Here is an 18,084-nt window from a genome sequence, read left to right as displayed (position 1 = left end):
CAGATACACATAGGATTGATGAGATAGAAATTGCGCTTTTAGATTCTACTGCAGTTGCAATATTGTGATGGTGGATTAATTCAGTGACGGTGGCGTCTGTCGTGTTCTACTCAACTTTCCCTTTACAATTGTTCAGACTAGACATCATAAGTCTGAATCACTAGGACAGACTTTTATTTTCTGCCTAGATATAGTGTATGAGCACTTTTTGAGCACTGCACTATTTTAGTCATCATGAATAGGATGATTATCATCCATTTTGGGCTGTTATAATTGATAGTAGTTCTAGTAGTCTTGTACTGTGGAACCGGTGTGGAGACAGAGAAAGGAAGAGGTCAAAGGAGGGAAAGGGGAGCTAAGGACAACCTAGTGTACACTAAGCTCTGAGGATGGGAGATGGGTAAGAGCAGTAGTATTTCTGAGTGTCATGTCGTTTCCCCCTGAGTGTTGTGTAGTTTCTGTGCAGTGGAGCAGAAGGAAGAGGAGGAACAGATCTGTGCAACTAGCACTATTTCTCTCCACTACTCCTCCTGATTTATGTATGAGCTCAGGCTGTGGGCTGTCAGGGTTGCATCCCAGATTTGGGTGGGTGCAGCATCACTGCTCCCTTCTCCCTCTCCTCAGCCGCAATGCAGCATAGCGCACACACACACACACACACACACACACACACACACACACACACACACACACACACAGTGTTTAAGCAGATCCACACCCCTCTCTCACACCTCTCTCACCTCAACTGTTTCTCACACACTCACATACACAACACTCAATACAGCTCAGAACTGGTTTAATACTATACAGTTAGTTCCTGGTGTACTACTTTGCATTGACATTGGATAAAGAACACACAGAATGCTTTCTTTAATTTGTTTTTTTGCAACCTTTATTAGTCAGCAGTTTTGTATAGCATGTTGTTAGCAGTTTATACATAGCACAGTCATCACTGACCTACAGCAGCAAAACAGACAGAGGTGAGACACTAGTCAAACCATCCATACAATCTGTGTAAGGTGCAGAACAAGCAAGTTCATAAAGTCTCTCTTTAGCCTGTTTAATACTCGTAAATATAATATACACATAAATATATCTTATATATATCTTCACAAATATACATATATAATATATTAATCTGTCACAATCTTTTATTATTCTTGACATCTTACTTCGAAGGCTTGTGCATGTACACGCCCCCTGCGGTCCCGGCCAGGGGAATTCTGTTTAAATGCACTTGTTATTATTAAGGGCAGTCGTCACATTCAGATAAAGAGTTAAGAGCATTCTGCATTCACTACAGTCATACGTTAGAAGCATCACATCAGGGGTGTTAGACAGCCACACCCAGGGTTATTTGCTAGAAAATCTCTATTGCTAACATACCATCTCCTTGCCTACTCTCTTATTGAAGGCTGTTCAGGTCTTTAGTAATAATATCCCCCCCTCCCTCCCTCCCTCCCTTTTCCCCTGATAGCTCTTTGGCGTACCCTCTCTCTCCTCTAGCCCTGATACAAACTCACGTATCTGACTCACTTCTTGGCCTTCTCTTCCTTGCTCTCCTTAGCTTCAGTGCTGGAGGACTTCTCGGCCTTCTCTGTCTTACTGTCAGCAGCTTTAGGGGCTTCCTTTTTTTCCTCTGGTTTCTTCTCCTCTTTCTTGCTCTCGGTTTTCTCAGGTGTTGCTTTAGGGGCAGGCTTTACCTCTGTCTTGTCGTCTGTTTTAGGGGAAGGTGTGTCCTCCTTCTTAGCGGGGGCAGGGCTCTCCTTGGGGGCAGGCTTGTCCTCTGCAGGCTTGGCAGGGGTGGAGGCAGCAGGTTTGGGGGTATCATCCTTCTTGGGGGTCTCCTCTGTCTTGGTCTCCTTCTTAGCTTCAGCTTTGTCAGTCTTCTCCTCAGTCTTGCTCTCAGACTCTTCTTTAGGCTGGCTGCTCTCACTCTTGTCCTCTTTGGGCTCCTGCTTCTTCTCTTCCTTTATGGGCTGGGGCACCTCTTTCTTCTCCTCCTTGACAGGTTTTGGCTCCTCTTCTTTCTTTTCCTCCTTGGTTGGCTTGGGCTCCGCCTCTTTCTTTTCCTCCTTTACGGCCTTGGGCTCCTCCTCTTTCTTCTCCTCTTTTACAGGCTTGGGCTCCGCCTCTTTCTTCTCCTCTTTTACAGGCTTGGGCTCCGCCTCTTTCTTTTCCTCCTTTACGGCCTTGGGCTCCTCCTCTTTCTTCTCCTCTTTTACAGGCTTGGGCTCCTCCTTCTTTTCCTCCTTTACGGGCTTGGGCTCCTCCTCTTTCTTTTCCTCCTTTACGGGCTTGGGCTCCTCCTCTTTCTTCTCCTCCTTTACGGGCTTGGGCTCCTCCTCTTTCTTCTCCTCCTTTACGGGCTTGGGCTCCTCCTCTTTCTTCTCTTCCTTAGTGGTGTCTTTGGCAGAGGGGGCCTTCTCATGGACAGGGGACTTGGGTTCTGGGGACTTGGATTCTGGGGACTTGGGAGGTGGGGACTTAGATTCAGGGGATTTGCTACGGGGGGATTTTGATGCTGGTGATTTTGATGCAGGGGACTTGGTGGCTGGGGACTTGGGCTGGGGAGATTTTGACTGGGGAGACTTGGCGGGTGATTTGGGCATGGGTGATTTGGCTTGGGGTGATTTGGATTCAGGTGATTTGGTGGCTGGAGACTTGGGCTGGGGAGTTTTGGGAGGAGACTTGGACTGAGGAGACTTAGAGGGAGGGGAAGCAGCCTTCGCAGGTGACTTAGACTTCTCTTCCTCCTCTTCTTCCTCACCTGCCTCTTCAACAGCCTCTTCCTCATCTCCCTTCTCATCACCTCCCTCCTCTTTTTCCTCCTCATCTCCTACCTCCTTTTCTTCTTCCTCTGCTTTGGTTTCTACATCCTCTTCATCTTCTCCTTCCTCCTCTGCTGCCTCCTTCTTTCCCTCATCCTCTCCCTCTCCATCTCCCTCTCCATCTCCCTCCTCTTCATCTCCCTCTGCCTCCTCTGTCACCTCAGTGACCTGAGTCTCGTCTGTCTGTTCCTCCACTATGACTGTATCAGAGATCTCCTCTCCTTTCAGCGTCGGGTAGGAGTAAGAGTACGGCCCAGACCCAGACACAAAGCGAGTCTCCTCTCCCTCCAGCAACTTCCTGTTCAGGAGACAAACACGGGAAGTACACTGTCAGTGGATGGAACACTATCCTCTATTTGACATGACTTTGAATGTGATCAATGAAATAGATTTCAATGTGCTGGTATCAAGTATTGTAATGTGAGCCCAGTGGCGATATAACAGTCGAGCATATGATACAATCAACGTGTACCTTCTCCAATAACACTTGAGACCCAGTGTCTGTAGCATTTGCAACCTCTAACCCTGCCCCACCTGTATGCAGCGATCTCGATGTCCAGAGCCATCTTCACGTTCAGGAGCTCCTGGTAGTCTCTCAGCTGACTGGCCATCTCCCACTTAGTGCTCTTCAACTCATTGTCCAACTGGTGAATGGTCTCCTAGAAGATCACAAACATAAACACACACACACACACACGTTAGTTTGAGTAGATGTTATGTATGTTACACTGCATTTTCAAGACTTTCAGCGAGCAATTGCTGTCTGTGTGTAGAGAGGGAGAACAACAAGATAAGATAAGAGAGAAAGATAGAGATAACACAAACAGAACTGAAGACAGATGAAGACAATACATGGGAAAGTGCACAACGAACACACTTTCTGTGTGTTTTCTTTATTATTTATAGGGAGGCAGAAAGAAAGAAAGAAAGGGGGAGGAGAGGATGTGTGTTCGTGCCTGTAGAGAGTTCAGGTCTCCAAGGTGTCTGTCCTCGCTATCCATGCATTGCCTCTCTAGCGAGTCCTTGGTGCCTCGGAGGGTCTCGAGCTCTATGGTGCGGCTCTGCAGCTGACGGCGGTACTCTCCTATCTCGTCCTGGGCTCCACGGATCGCGGCAGTGTTGCCCTGTGAGGCATCTGACAACCGGTCCATACGCACTACAGGGGTCACACAGACACAGACAGGGTTTGATACAGTGACAGAGATCAGTCAAGCTAGTCGGCATTTTGTTCTCGAACACATGGCATTCATCAACCTTTATTCTGGCAGGAAGATGACAGCCAGATTGTCTCTAGCACAGCAGCAGGAAGTGACCTTGGCAGCAGCAGTAGCCTGTCTGTCAGAGGTCTGACTCAGCTATTTCCCTCCTCTCTGCAGACGGGGGGGTTTTACACACTACAAGGCCATCCTGAACCATTCTGTTCTTTCATATTGTCCTTTCCAGCAGGGTTACAGCAACTATGATGGATGTGTAACCTGACCAGCCCAGTACAGCTCAGCTCAGCTTACTTTGGCTCTGTAGTTTAATCAGGGTATCTCCACTCATTTCTAACACCAATGGTGTGGCACAGGGGCATTGATATAGTGTTGATGAAAACCATGGTCAGGTCCTTACAACCATGTGGTTTCATCTTAAGTTAGAACATTTGTGATAGCAGCTGGTGAAACCGGGAGAAGTCGCCAACCGACGGACCGTTCAGACTTTTTTTTTTTTGTTGAAATCAATGACACACCCGCTAGTCAAGCCCAAATATTGCAATGCAATGGATTCAATGAGTAATCCCCACTACTACCTAGTTAGTGTTGAGTAGTGGGGATTACTCACCGAATCCATTGCATTGCAATATTTTGATTATGAACGCTTTTTGAATAAAGGTTCTAATCAACGTCTGATTATGAACTTACACAAAACTATCATTGTCCTTTCAACCTATTCTTCCTATTCATACTTTGAGATGTACTGTATGTGAATCAGGATTAGAGCTGCAGTAGTCATCTTACTGTTTCTGTCTGTCTGTCTCTTACTGCCTTGAACAATGACCTTGAGGCAGGACCTTCTTTCAATGCTGCAGTTGTTTGAAGGCTGAGTAAGTTTACATTGGGGTTACCCTCATCCATTGACCACACGCATGCACACAGCAGGCAATGTGGTCCCCCCCCCCCCCCCCCCCTCTCTCTCTCTCTCTGTGTCTGTCTTTCTCTCTAAACAGTTCACAACCCTGGTAGAAAACCTATACAATCCCTCCTCCACCTGCTACTGCTAGGCCTACTGCTGCAGCTGTCTTCATCTCTCCCCTAGCTCGCTTCCCTAGAGTTCAACAGGGACCGACAGGCTGCAGATCACAGAAGGTGAAGCAGGTGACTTTGATAGAGTAGAAGTTCCGATCTGAAGACTGAAATGCGACACAGACTACAAAATCGCTGAGTCAAGGTGGCCTGCGTCAAGGATGTATGAACAGGTGAAACTAGCCTACACGAACAAACGAGCCTCCCTGTGGGAGTTGTTCATCTCAACATTAACATGACGATGCAGTTTCAGCTGGCAGTTTAAGGACGTCTGCAGTTTTTCCTCTCCTAGATAATTTAGGCTATAGCCTACTTGATATGTTTTACCATATAATTCTCCTTCAAATTAAAATCATATGATTTAAGAAGCATGACATCAACTATTAAAACTAGACGGTCTAATATAGGTTTAGCCTTGGATAATGCGCTGAATAGGTGAATAAAGTGTATTATGTCCACACAAAGTAACCGGCCCTCCATAGGCTAAATGTAGGCTACAACAACGCACCGATCAGTGCCCGGCTAGAAGAGCTTCATCGCTGGCCTGTCATTGTGGAAACAAGAAGACAAACACCGCTAACCTACTTTCTTTGGGAACGAACTCCACTGGAGTTTCAGCACCATGGACAGGGACCACTGTCAAACCCTTACATCAATGCGCAGCGACAACACGTGAGCTTAGAATTATAAGGTTCTATCTCCGTTTAGGGTAGTTCAGAGATATTGAGCGTCAAAGTTTTTACATTCCATTATGTTTTGTGAGATGGAACCTTTGTATTTTATGAATTACTATCTAAAAAATTGCAACATTTTAAAAATAACATCACACAGGCATTAATAAACACCTAATGGATCAGATTATGTAAAAAAAACTCAATTTTGACAAACATGGAGACAGAACCTTATAATTCTAACATCACCAACAGTCGGTGGAAATGTAAGTTGTAACATAAACCCTGTTTACTAAGTTAACCCGTTCAGCGTAAATGCAGGAAAAGGGTACATGTTTCTTACCTTTGAACCATTCCTCCGCCTGCGTTGCGCTCTTTGACGCGTGGCCGTCCAGCTGCGCGCGAATCTCCCGCAGAGCGCTCGTGACGTCCGCCTTGATGGAGTCTCGCACGTCGAAGCTCACCTGCGCGCCCTGAATCTGCGCGAGAAGCTCGGCCACCTCCTCCTCGTGGTTCTTCCTCAGGAACTCGCTCTCCTCCTCGAGCGCCTGCAGCTTCTTGTCAAGCTCCATCCGGGCGAGCCCAGATTCATCCACATACTTGTTCATGGCGCGCGCGGCGGCTTCCAGCTCTTCCCGGTTGCGTGCCTCGTCCTCCAGCCTCACCCGCACCTGCTGGATGTCCTCCTCCAGGTGTTCCTGCTCCAGCAACACGCCGGACTTCTCTCCGGTCAGTTGTTGCACCAGCCCCCTCAGGTCACCCAGCTCACGCTCGTAGTGCTCGCCCACAGACGCCCGTCCCGCCTGGCTCTGGCGCAGAGCCGCCGCTTCTGCCTCCAAGTGCCTGTTGTGCAGCTCCAGGTTCCGGACCTTATCGATGTAACCCGCGAAACGGTCGTTTAAAGCCTGAAGGATCTCCTTCTCGTTTCTCCTCACCATGTCCCCGTTAAAGCCCTCCAGGCTGTCGGCGGAGGAAGGCTGGCTGTAGGTCACTCGGCGGCGTTGCTGGGTCTGGGAGTGGAAGCCGCTGGAGGAGGAGAGGGAGGTGGCGGGTCGGCCCTTGCGGTAGGATGCCCCAGGCGGGCCGTAGAGGTGGTGGTCCAACGGGAAGCTCATCTCTGCTGAGGTCGGATGAGAACTGTGAATGCGGCAGGAGGGAGAGAGTTGAGCTTTTATACGGGATGGGAGGAGGAAACTCACTGCTCAGCACGGAGACACACTCTTTCCTTAAAGAGACAATATCTCCGATAAATGCGTCATCACGCAGACCTGCACAGCCTGACTCCAGCTGCCTGCCACTGAGGCGAAGAGCACCATAGTATGGCATCATGGCTGTGCGCCATGCTGTATTGGATTTAGTTAGGCTACAGTCTGCATGGGTATAGCGCACTGCTGGCCAGCACCAGAGTCCCTTCCCTCTGAAGGCCTAATGGTGTAGCCTTGCACCTCCTTACCAGACGCAGACACCTATGCAACAAAGCCTAAATATGAAGAGACTAGATTAATCTACAAAAAAACAAAAGAAATGACAAAAGTCAAAAGTCACTATATTTTGTATGTTGTTTCTTTATTATACTGTGGCAAATTAAATCATTTTGACATGTATGAATAGTTTTTGTACATAGTTTAGAGGTTTGACGGAGCTCATATCTGCTGGCCATATGAACTTGTCACTGTCTCTGTCCCAGTGTTAAATGTATGACAGTGCAGTTTGTGTGTGTGTGTGTGTGTGTGTATGTGTGTTTGTGTGTGTCTGTCTGTGTATGCGCATGCTATACGTTCTGCTGATGCACGGCATGGTTACTGCTGCAGTGTGAGTCTGCAGATCCACTCCAGGCCACCTGGGACCAACACCTGGCCGACTGACAGAACCTCAGCAGATCTCTCTCTTTCACACACACACGCACACACACACACACACACACACACACACACACACTTCAATCACGATCGAGCATTAATTATAGAAGCACGCTATTTCAATCAGATCCTTGTCATGGTCAGCTGATCTGGACGATATGTCTGTGGGGAAGCTGATTCTGTCTCAACAGCACCTATTGATTACACACACACTCTCATACGCACGCACACACACACACACACACACACACACACACACACACACACCAGCAGTGAGGGGGGCAGGGCAGACACAGAAATCTATATGAGGGCATATGGGTTCACAGGGTGCCTTCTGCCTTGAGGATGTAGATCGTAAAGGAACAGTTCAGAGCTATACAGTATATACACTCACCGGCCACTTTATTAGGTACACCTTGTTAGTACCGGGTTGGACCCCCTCTTTTGCCTTCAGAACTGCCTTAATTATTCGTGGCATAGATTCAACAAGGTGTTGGAAACATTCCTCAGAGATTTTGGTCCATATTGACATTATAACATCACACAGTTGTTGAAGATTTATGCCAAGAAAATATCACCCACACCATTACACCACCACCACCATATTCGCCCAGAGAACTGCCGCTCACTGGATATCCCAGTAGATCAGCACTTTTTGAAATACTCAAAACAGCCCGCCTGGCATCAGCAACCATGCCACGTTCAAAGTCACTTAAATCACCTTTCTTTCCCATGCTGATGCTTGGTTTGAACTTCAGCAGATCGTCTTGACCATGTCTACATGCCTAAATGCATTGAGTTGCTGCCACATGATTAGCTGATTAGATATGTGTGTTAATGTGCAGTTGAAAATGTGTACCTAATAACGTGGCCGGTGAGTGTATGTACTGTACATAATAGAATCAGAATCAGAATTGCTTTTTATTACATCAATGTACGGGTACACAGAGTAAAATTCTTGGGTTCAGGTTCTTCGACATTGGCATTGCAGCAGAATACAAAATCAATAATAAAATAAAGCCCTACGGCAAACTTTTTCAGCCGCCTGAAATGGAAGAGGTGTTGTTGTGCTTTTTCCACCACTTAGTTGGTGTGTACATCCCAGGTGAGGTCGTTGGTGATGTGAACCCCTAGTATATATAAATATCTTGTTAACATGCTGTTAACCCAATGACACACAGTAGTGTGGCATGGCCAAAGGTGTGGCTGAAGACCACACATATCAGCACCATGGACAGCTTCACGCATTACACTTCAGCACCATTTGTAAGCAGCATCACGCTGCCACCCCAGGGTATCGCCATCTCCCTCACAAGCTGGAACTCTCGATCTGGGATCCTGTGTATTTCTGACACAAGTGATCGTATTTCAATGCCGCAGGTGTATTTCAATTGGAGCAGTTTACCAATTCAGCTCATGCTAGCCAAGGACTGTGTTGTAGCACTGCCCACTCAAAACACCTGTGCTTTCTCAGTCATCAACACACCTGCAAGGCATTCTCTGTTCATCCTAGAGGCATAAGGGAGCACCCTGTGATTTATGTCCGTGGAGCCGTTGAAAGGACACCGCCATAATGTGTCTACACTCCCTGTGGCTTTAAGTCCTTCAAAGACACACTCACATCTCAGACAGACAGAGAGCGGGAGCATTCAGGCCAGAAATAACACAGCCTCAGTCTCAAATAATATAGCCCCAGTCTTTCACATCATCCATTATGTATGAGGCCACAGCAGGCAGACTGGAGACAATGGAGCCCAAATGGAAGGGCAGAGCCAGCCCCATGCTGTAATGCCCATGGATGGCACATCAATATCAATTACAATCCTTGGAAAAGCTGAGAGTCTGATGATGACCATTTATTTTAATGTCCTTGTTGATCAGATCAAGTTCAAGACTTTCTGGGCCCTTCAGAGATTGTATTGAACCAGAGAGTGTGGCACAGTGAGTGTTCGCAGCCGGTGGTTTGAGTGACAGAGAAGAGAGGAGAGGAGGAGATGACAGTCTCTGCCACCACACACGTGAGGAGAACAGAGGCTTGGCTCCTGACAGTATGACCGTAACTGTCCTAGAGAGAGAGACACAGACAGACAGACAGACAGAGAAAGAAGGGGAAACCAGAAACCCAAACCACCAAATTTCTCACTATGACAGTTTGTTTATAGGGGCTATGCAACTCTAAAAAAACGTTTCAGATGAAAATAACCCAAAGCCCCCTTTGCACACTCTGCCCCCATGTCTCTTGGCACATTTAAACACATGGTTTAGGATTGCCCACAACTGACTTTTTGGCATTCCATCACAACACTATCAGACATATTAACGAAAGAACTGTCTTCCCAATGTTGTAGTTCTCAATGATGACACATTATTGAACTTACGTAACATCGAAACAACAAAGGATTTGGCTTGCCGGTCTAACAGTTGCCAAAAGAATGGTTGCCTTGTGTTGGCAAGTCCCACATGCCCTACCATGGTGCCATTGGGTCCTCTCATTCATGGACATATCCAAATGGAAATGTCAATTGCCCTGGTATTGCAGCAGTTGTGGTATTGTGCTGATAGTCACAATCTAAGAATGTAATGATCAACGCTATTGAAAAGTTGCTGCTTATAACACTTCTATTCGGTTCCTGAGGGTGGGGTGGGCTGGGGGGTTTGGGGATGAAGTGAGGTTTGGGGTGGTAGGGTGGGAAGGTAAAAGGTGGGTGGGAGGGGAATTGGATTGTGGGAGTGGGCGTATGTTTTAATGTATGTGTAAAAAATTCAAAAAAAGAATCAAAACTTAATCACAAAAAAAAACACCCCCAAACAAAGAAAGAGACGATCAGAATGATTGAGTAGGCAGTGCTGCAATACTGGTGTCAACGAGTCCATGACTGCACAGAAAGGGAAGGGAGGGAGGCAAGCTGGAGTGGGAAGAAAGTGGTGAGGGGAGGGTGGGTTATGTGAAGACTTGCAGCATCCCTTGTCTCTCTTCATGATATGACTTGTTTGTGATTTGAGCATGTGCGAGAGGAGGAGGAGGGCATGGGGAATGAAAAGAGAAGGAGGCAGGGGGAGGAAGGGAGATTGGGGAGGAAAGGTGAGAAGTCACCTTGGGGGACAAAGCGGTCCTGGCAAGCTCATGGATGACTCAGCTGCAATACAATTAAGGTTTCGGATTGCATTACCTTGTATTGTTGAGGCTGTGTGTGTGTGTGTGTGTGTGTGTGTGTGTGTGTGTGCGTGTGCGTGTGCGTGTGCGTGTGTGTGTGTGTGCGTGTGCGTCATGTGCAGTGTGTAATTTTTTTTATACGGTGCCATTTGGACTTCATAACTTGTGAAAAATAAATTGTTGATTTATCTATATTTTAATGTTCTATTATATAAAGGACATATCTAGCTTGCTGAAAAACATAGTGGTCGAGCTCAGGCACCTACATTTTATTTTATTTAGAATACCCTCTGTAGTTGAATAGGGCGAGTGTCTCCAGAACAGAGTGGACACATAACAGGGTGGACACTAACAGGGTGGACATTTTGAGTTAAAGTTAGCCTTTAGCCTGCTTGTGTTAGCATAATGCCTAGAATGACCATGAATACTTGATGAGGAATCTAATTTGCACTAAATACTTTTTTTGAAATGATTCAATTTGATTGATCTCCTCAATATTTAGGCATAACAGGGTGGACACGTTATGGTCAACCACATTAAACTCACTGGATAAAAACATAAAAATCAGATGGTAAAAGAGGTAGAAAATCACACAGCTTACCACATTTGAAATCCCCTCCACTGATGTGATGTCACCTCATGAGAGTGATGTGATTGAGAAATATGGTTTTCTTTTAAAAGGGACATTAACACAGCATAACAGGGTGGACAGTGATCGCAGGGACAAGCAATATTGTAAGCAAAACCTACATTTTTTGTACAAAATAAAAAAAAAATGGATAAAAACTATATTTGATTTCAATAGATATTGATCAGGAAAATTAAATAATAATAACATATTTGGAAATGTATATGTTTTTAATAGTTATTTTTTTGGATTGAAGTTGAATGAACAACACTGGGGACATCCCAAATCCCATGCAAAATCCAATTTACATCTTTAGCCAAAGCTTTTAAAATGTAGTAAACAACAACTTAGAAGCCCATATCATTGTATTAATAATAAATAACAATTGACTATACATGAAAAACCTAATGGAATTAGTATTTGTCCAAATTTAGACAAAATACAACATGATTTAGTACTGGGGACGGAAAAGGCACCATATAAAAAAAAAAGACCCGTGTACTGCGGCAGCATTGGTGGTATTGTGCTCATAGTCACAGAATCAGCAAAGGCCTGAGAGACGCTCACACACTCCTAAACATCAGAACTACATCGAACTCCAGAACAAGAAAACCCAACACAGTGCCTTCCCTTAATAAGCCTCTCTTTAGGTAGAATAGCTACCTCCTTATCATTTAATTAATGGGTATTTCTCTCCTCTTCTGTGTTCAACTGGCGCCACCACATGGACACCGATGACTGTAGCAGTCAGGTTAGTACACTACTACTCTTATCCAATAGGGGGCAGTACAGCTCCACTGACACCGACAGTGTACCTCTGGTCTCTGTTGACACGAGTTCCTGTCTCAGCGAGGGAAAGTTCGAAACCACAACAGCGAAGTGCTAGCCTGACAAGAGACTCGAGGGGTGGTCATCCGTGATGGACCATGACATGCCTCCATCGTTGCTGGACAGATGGGTTGAAGAAAATAACGCCATCGTAAACAAGTGGAAGGTAAGATATAGTTCATGTATGTTAGCCAGTTAGCTATTGCCATAGACTCAGCTTCTACCCTAGGGCCATTCAGGCCCTGAACACAGCAAAGACCTAGGTTCTAGGCCCTGGACAATCTAGACTATTTGATGGCAGCTACTAGATTGTAATCAAGTGCAACACTGAAACCCAACTGTGAACATTTCAAACCTGCAAACTGCGACACTTTAAATGAATGTGCAACAATACTATGTGCAATATGACAACCCTCGTGTACATAAGGTTCAGAGATAGGAAATGTTAGGATATTTATAGCATAGCATAGCGTACAGCACAGTGTTTTATTTGTATAGTATAGTGGATAGTGTATATAGCCTTTATTTATGTAAACCAGCTCTTTTCCCTTCTTGTTTTTAGTAAAAAAAAGAATAATCCTAGCACCAGGGGAGCCCCCCCTCCCAAATGTCGTTGTATGGTACCTGTACTATATCAATGACAATAAAGACCATTCATTCATTCATTCACATTGAACTATCTAGTTAGCTAAGTCTTATTCAGTCTGTTGTACTATGTCCTTTCAGAGATATGACAGAAGAGATACAAGTCCTGACCAGGATCTGACATTGCTGAAACATTGCTACTTGGAGAGTCACAAGCTTCTGAGAAAAATTCAAGGTGCAATATCTCCCTTGCAGTATCGGAACAGGAGTAGTTTCAAGATGAAAAGCTATTTTCTGTAATTGAACCAGACAATTACGTTATCATATATACACTTCTCTCATCCTCTTGTCTCCTGCACCACTCATCCTCTCTTCTCTCATATTCTCTATCCACCCCTACTCCTATATCCTCTATTATCTACAGGTGTGCCTGCTGTCCCAGACCATGTCCAGTTGGAGTTGACAGTGGTCTACAACTCCTGTGTGTTTTCCCTGAGTCAGATGGAGCTCCCAGAAGCAGAGCAGCTCCTCCTGCACGGCCTGGAGAGAGGTGAGGAGGAACTGGCTACTAGTAATAGTGGCCCATTTCTAATCACAGTAATGTTCCTCTGAGATCATGAACTTCAAATGGGCAACTGTCTCTTCCAACCCCTCCAAATCCCCCCCCCCCCCCTATCCCCCCAGCTCTACAGGGGCTAGGTTGTGAGCCTCCTCCTCCCGACCCCCTAGTGTTCTGGCGTGCAGTCCTGAAGTCCCTTGGATGCACATCTCTGCGCCCCTGCACCCTGGGGCTACTCTGCATGCAATGGGCTCTCTTGCTGGCCACCTGCAAACTGGGGACCATACAGGACCTGAGGGTGTGGGTGTGTGTGTGTGTGTGTGTGTGTGTGTGTGTTAGATAAATATGCTTTTGAGGCTTTCCCTTCACTCAAAACACAATTAACCTAAGAATGAATTGTATTTGTTTATGTCACACATGTAAATGTTTTATGTCCAGTCTGTTGTACAAGTCAGTATTAAAAGAGTAGGATATGAGTAGAAAGAAACACATTTGTACATAAGGATTTAGGTCATAGAACAACAGCACTTTCACAGTTACTTGTTTTCACAATTACCTACTAAAAGAGAAAACATATACTGCCACTGGTCCAAGTGTATAGTAGACATCTCTATATCCTCTGAAAGTCATTGAAAACATTGTGTGGGGCAGACAATGAAAACCTAGTGATGAACAGTTAGAACCAGTGACAAAACTACTCCTGCACATTGTGTTGTTGTTTAATTGTGTTGATGTTGCTCCCTTGGTCCCTCGTCTCTGTAGGAGGAGTTTCTCTCTCTCCTGGAGGGACTGGGTGCAGGAGAGGGGGACATAGAGGTGAAGAGTGCTCCTCTGGTGGTATTGAAGGCCAGGGAGTTGAAAGACCTCCTGCAGATCTGCACTGTAATTGCTCAAGGTCTGCACCATTCTCTCACTTCTGTGCCACGTTTGTATGTTGTGTAATTCATGTCTTTCTGACCCAGTCCTGTCCTGGGGTAGAGACTTCACCCCTATCTGTCCTGTCTCTGTTGTGGAGAGTTGAACTCCTCCCTGTCCTGTCCAGGTGCTGAGTGGCTAAGTGTTTAACTCCTCCCTGTCCTGTCCAGGTGCTGAGTGGCTAAGTGTTTAACTCCTCCCTGTCCTGTCCAGGTGCTGAGTGGCTAAGTGTTTAACTCCTCCCTGTCCTGTCCAGGTGCTGAGTGGCTAAGTGTTTAACTCCTCCCTGTCCTGTCCAGGTGCTGAGTGGCTAAGTGAAGGTTGTTGTTCAGATGCCCTGGATCTTCTCCAGACAGGAAACTCCCTGCCAGCCCCCAGAGCTCTACTAGCGCACACACACCACCTCTCAGGCCTCTGCTTCGCCCGTATGGTACACACACACACACACACACACACACACACACACACACACACACACACACACACACACACACATAAAGGTTTGAAAAGAGTTAGCACATCACTCACTTGGTTGCAGTTAACACACCCTACTGACAGCTCAATTAGTGTTTGTTAAGACTGAGGTGTGTGTGTGTGTTTGTCCAGGGTCGTCCACAAAGTGCGCTGCAGTGTTACAGGAGGGCAATTGAGGCAGACTCTGGTTGTGTGTGTGCACTACACCAAAGCACGCTTGTCTACAGACAGTTGGGGAACACGCAGGCAGAAATCGAGGTTCTACGCCTGCTACACTCAGTAAGTAACACACACATGTTCACCCACACACACATGAACATATACACACACATACACACACAGCATGACAACATATGACTTAGCCTGCATATGACAGACGCATGATGGAGCTTCTCTTTCTGCCCAGACCCTGATGTTGCCGTCTACAACTGAGTCTGCAGCAGTTGGAACCCCTCTCCTCAGCCCTGACTCTCTGCTCCGTGGCCAATCACTGACCGGCCTGTTATCAGTCCCCTCCCCCCTCAACGTTTTGCACCACCTGGCCTTGAAGTGTGTCCTTCATGGAAGGTACTGCGGTATCCTAGCTTCAGAAGAACACAATAGAGCAGTGGTCTTCAACCAGGGGTCCGCGACCCCTAGGGGGTCCGCAGAGGTACTGCAGGGGGTCCGCCAATGTTTGTCATAATAATTGACAATTATTCACCAAATTGACAATTGTTCACCAAAATAATTTGTGAGAATTAAAAAATATAACAAAAATTATATTGAGTAAAGTACAAGCATTAATAGGCAATAATACACTACTTTTGACAAAAACTATTTACAAAATAAATGATTCCCATGATGGGAATGTCTAACATAACGTTAGCTAAAAAAATTGGCTAAAATGGTGCAGTTCGGTCTTCGTTGTAAAATTAACGTTAATCAATAACGGTAAATTATAATCATAAACACATATAGGCTAATAACCCAGCATATAAATAATAAGGTGGAATAAAAGGTGAATTAAGTAAATATAAAAGTTATTATAGGCCTTAAAATGTGACACATTTAAAAAAAAAAAAAAACTTATGGGGGTCCCTGTTCTGTTTCGCGTCCAAGGGGTCCTTGGGCTGAAAAAGGTTGAAGACCCCTGCAATAGAGTTTTAACATAAGTAGCCCAGAATAATGCATTGTAATATTACACTGAATATGAAACAATGAGCGTTTATATATAATATATATATTATATATATACGTATATATATTATATATGTGTATATATATATATATATATATATATATATATATATATATATATATATACACACACACACACACACACACACACACGGTGAAACACTACACCTGAGTGATGATAAATATTGCCCTGATGTGATGATAATGTAGGGTGTCAGAGGGGGTAGAACACTACCTGGACCTGCTGGCTACTCTTCAGTCTGACCTCCCAGCCACAGCACAGCATCTGGAGAAGCCTCCCCTTCCCAGGGTACCTGAGCTCTACCTGGAGGCTGGCTTCGCCCTGCTCATGGCCCAGCGACCCGCTGACTGCCTGGCGCTGTGTGATGAGGTCATCAGTACCACTCTGGAGCTGCTACCAGAGAGGCTGCTGCTGGACGAGGAGCCAGTGGAGGGGTGTGAGTCTGGATCTTGGTCTCCAGGCAGGCTGGGCACGGGGCAGGACAGGCTGGGTACGGTGCTCTGGGCTGGGGCTGCCCACCTCCTTCAGGCCCACTGCTACATCCATCTGAAGGACTGGAGGCAGGCTCTGACCCACTACACCAGGTGAGTAGGGCGATTGCAACTGAGTGTAGCTGCCTGTGTTTGTGTTTTTTGGTGTGTTTTTTTACAGTTCTGAGGGAATGTGCTGTGTTTCAGGTGCATCAACCTACTGGTGAAGGTGTGTGTTAAACCGAAAAGTGAGTACTCAGATTGGCTGTAATGTTAGCAAACACTTGCTCTGGTCTGGACAAACTGTAGATATTGGGGTTTTGATGTTGTATGTCTATTATGTTGATTGTTGATTGTTCTGAAGGCTGGCTGCCGCAGGCCCCTGGTGTTGCCGTGGGCTGTGTGGGGCTCGGGGGACAGCAGGACCCTGGGCCTGGGCCTGGGCCTGTCCTGGGGCTGAGTGCCCTTCAGAGGCTGAAGGGGCTGGCGCTGGCAGGCAGAGGGGTCAGCTTCACACACAGAGACCAGTTGAGGGATGCACTGAGAGACCTGCAGCTCAGTCAGCAGGCATTATCAGGTACTGTACTTGTACATTCAATCAGCTCACCAATGTCATGACTGTCTGCCTTCTATCTCCTTGATGATATAGTGGTAAGATTATGTGCATGTGCATTGCTCTAGGATGTGCTAGTACAGGGCTTTGGCTGGGTGAGGTGCTGTGGAGACTGGGGAGGAGGCAGGAGGCAGCAGTCTCCTGGGAGACGGTGTGGAGCTCCAGCAGAGAACCTTCCTCAGAGTAAGAGACTGTTCACTCCACTATTCTCAACTGGATTTACCAGGGTTAGGATCAATTGAGACTCACAGTCCGCTTCCTGCTTGCCTCCTCTTGCTCCAGGGGTCTCCCTCTGTACTTCCAGGACCCCCAGACGGGCCCTTCCCTGGATCCCACAGACCTCCGCCGCAGAGTGGAGGAGCTCCGTCACAGTCACAACACAGGAGCGGAGTCATAAGGGCTAGTAGCTACTCGCCTACCAACCACAGGAAAAAACTCCTGGCCCTCTCCATAGGATTTACAATACACTGGACCAGGGACAGTAGTTGCCACGGACCTGGCATGGATGCACAATCCAGGCACGCTGATGCAGAGCTGTGTGTGTAAGTTGTGTGTGTAAAACCTACAGATATAATAAATATAGAATATTATTCTGCTATAATTCTGGCAACACCACTCTGCTTTGGTAGACTGGCTGTGCCACAGTGAGCCGGAGTAGGAGTGGAACAGAAAACTCTAGGAGATACCTTTAATCAGCACAATCACTGACTGTATGTGGCTAATGTGCTTGTAAATGTGTAAATGTGGATTCATGTCACATCATTAAATATTTCTGTTGAATTTCGGATGTTTTTTGTTGTTGTTGCTGTTTAGTGTTGGATGGGTCGAGTTCAGTGCTTTAATATGACATGAGTTGTTGACCCATGGCAAATGTAACTGATTGTCAAATTCTTTGAAAATGCTATCATAATGTTAGAATTATTGTTATATTTTGATCTCCGTCCTTGAAGGATGAGTGCACACATTGTTGCCCCCTGACCGTCAACGCGGTGTACCCCAATTGGAGCAGAT

General features: G+C 46.1%; 2 protein-coding genes across 2 annotated transcripts; one reads left to right on the top strand and one right to left on the bottom strand.

The window, feature by feature from the left end:
• Positions 1-1,532: 1,532 nt before the first annotated feature.
• On the bottom strand, positions 1,533-6,902 carry LOC308158703 (uncharacterized protein; the record flags this gene model as incomplete). Its single annotated transcript, XM_080532394.1, has 4 exons — positions 1,533-3,129; positions 3,366-3,490; positions 3,788-3,987; positions 6,131-6,902. 4 exons carry the CDS (start codon positions 6,900-6,902, stop codon positions 1,533-1,535), a joined length of 2,694 nt encoding a protein of 897 aa, XP_080388520.1.
• Positions 6,903-12,970: 6,068 nt separating this feature from the next.
• On the top strand, positions 12,971-17,494 carry fancg (FA complementation group G; the record flags this gene model as incomplete). The annotated part of the gene is made up of 12 exons (XM_080531412.1): positions 12,971-13,076; positions 13,266-13,391; positions 13,526-13,698; positions 14,163-14,295; positions 14,615-14,745; positions 14,922-15,068; positions 15,196-15,356; positions 16,179-16,574; positions 16,668-16,708; positions 16,825-17,037; positions 17,142-17,256; positions 17,356-17,494. The coding sequence occupies 12 exons, from the start codon at positions 12,971-12,973 to the stop codon at positions 17,468-17,470; spliced, it is 1,857 nt and encodes a 618-aa protein (XP_080387538.1). The 3' UTR covers positions 17,471-17,494.
• Between the last annotated feature and the right edge of the window lie 590 nt (positions 17,495-18,084).

The sequence above is a fragment of the Nansenia antarctica genome (genome assembly GCF_963989245.1).
Source record: "Nansenia antarctica genome assembly, chromosome: 5".
NCBI classification, from domain to species: domain Eukaryota; kingdom Metazoa; phylum Chordata; class Actinopteri; order Argentiniformes; family Microstomatidae; genus Nansenia; species Nansenia antarctica.
The sequence above is the reverse complement of the archived record's forward strand: the minus strand, read 5'-3'. Positions and strand labels throughout refer to the sequence as shown.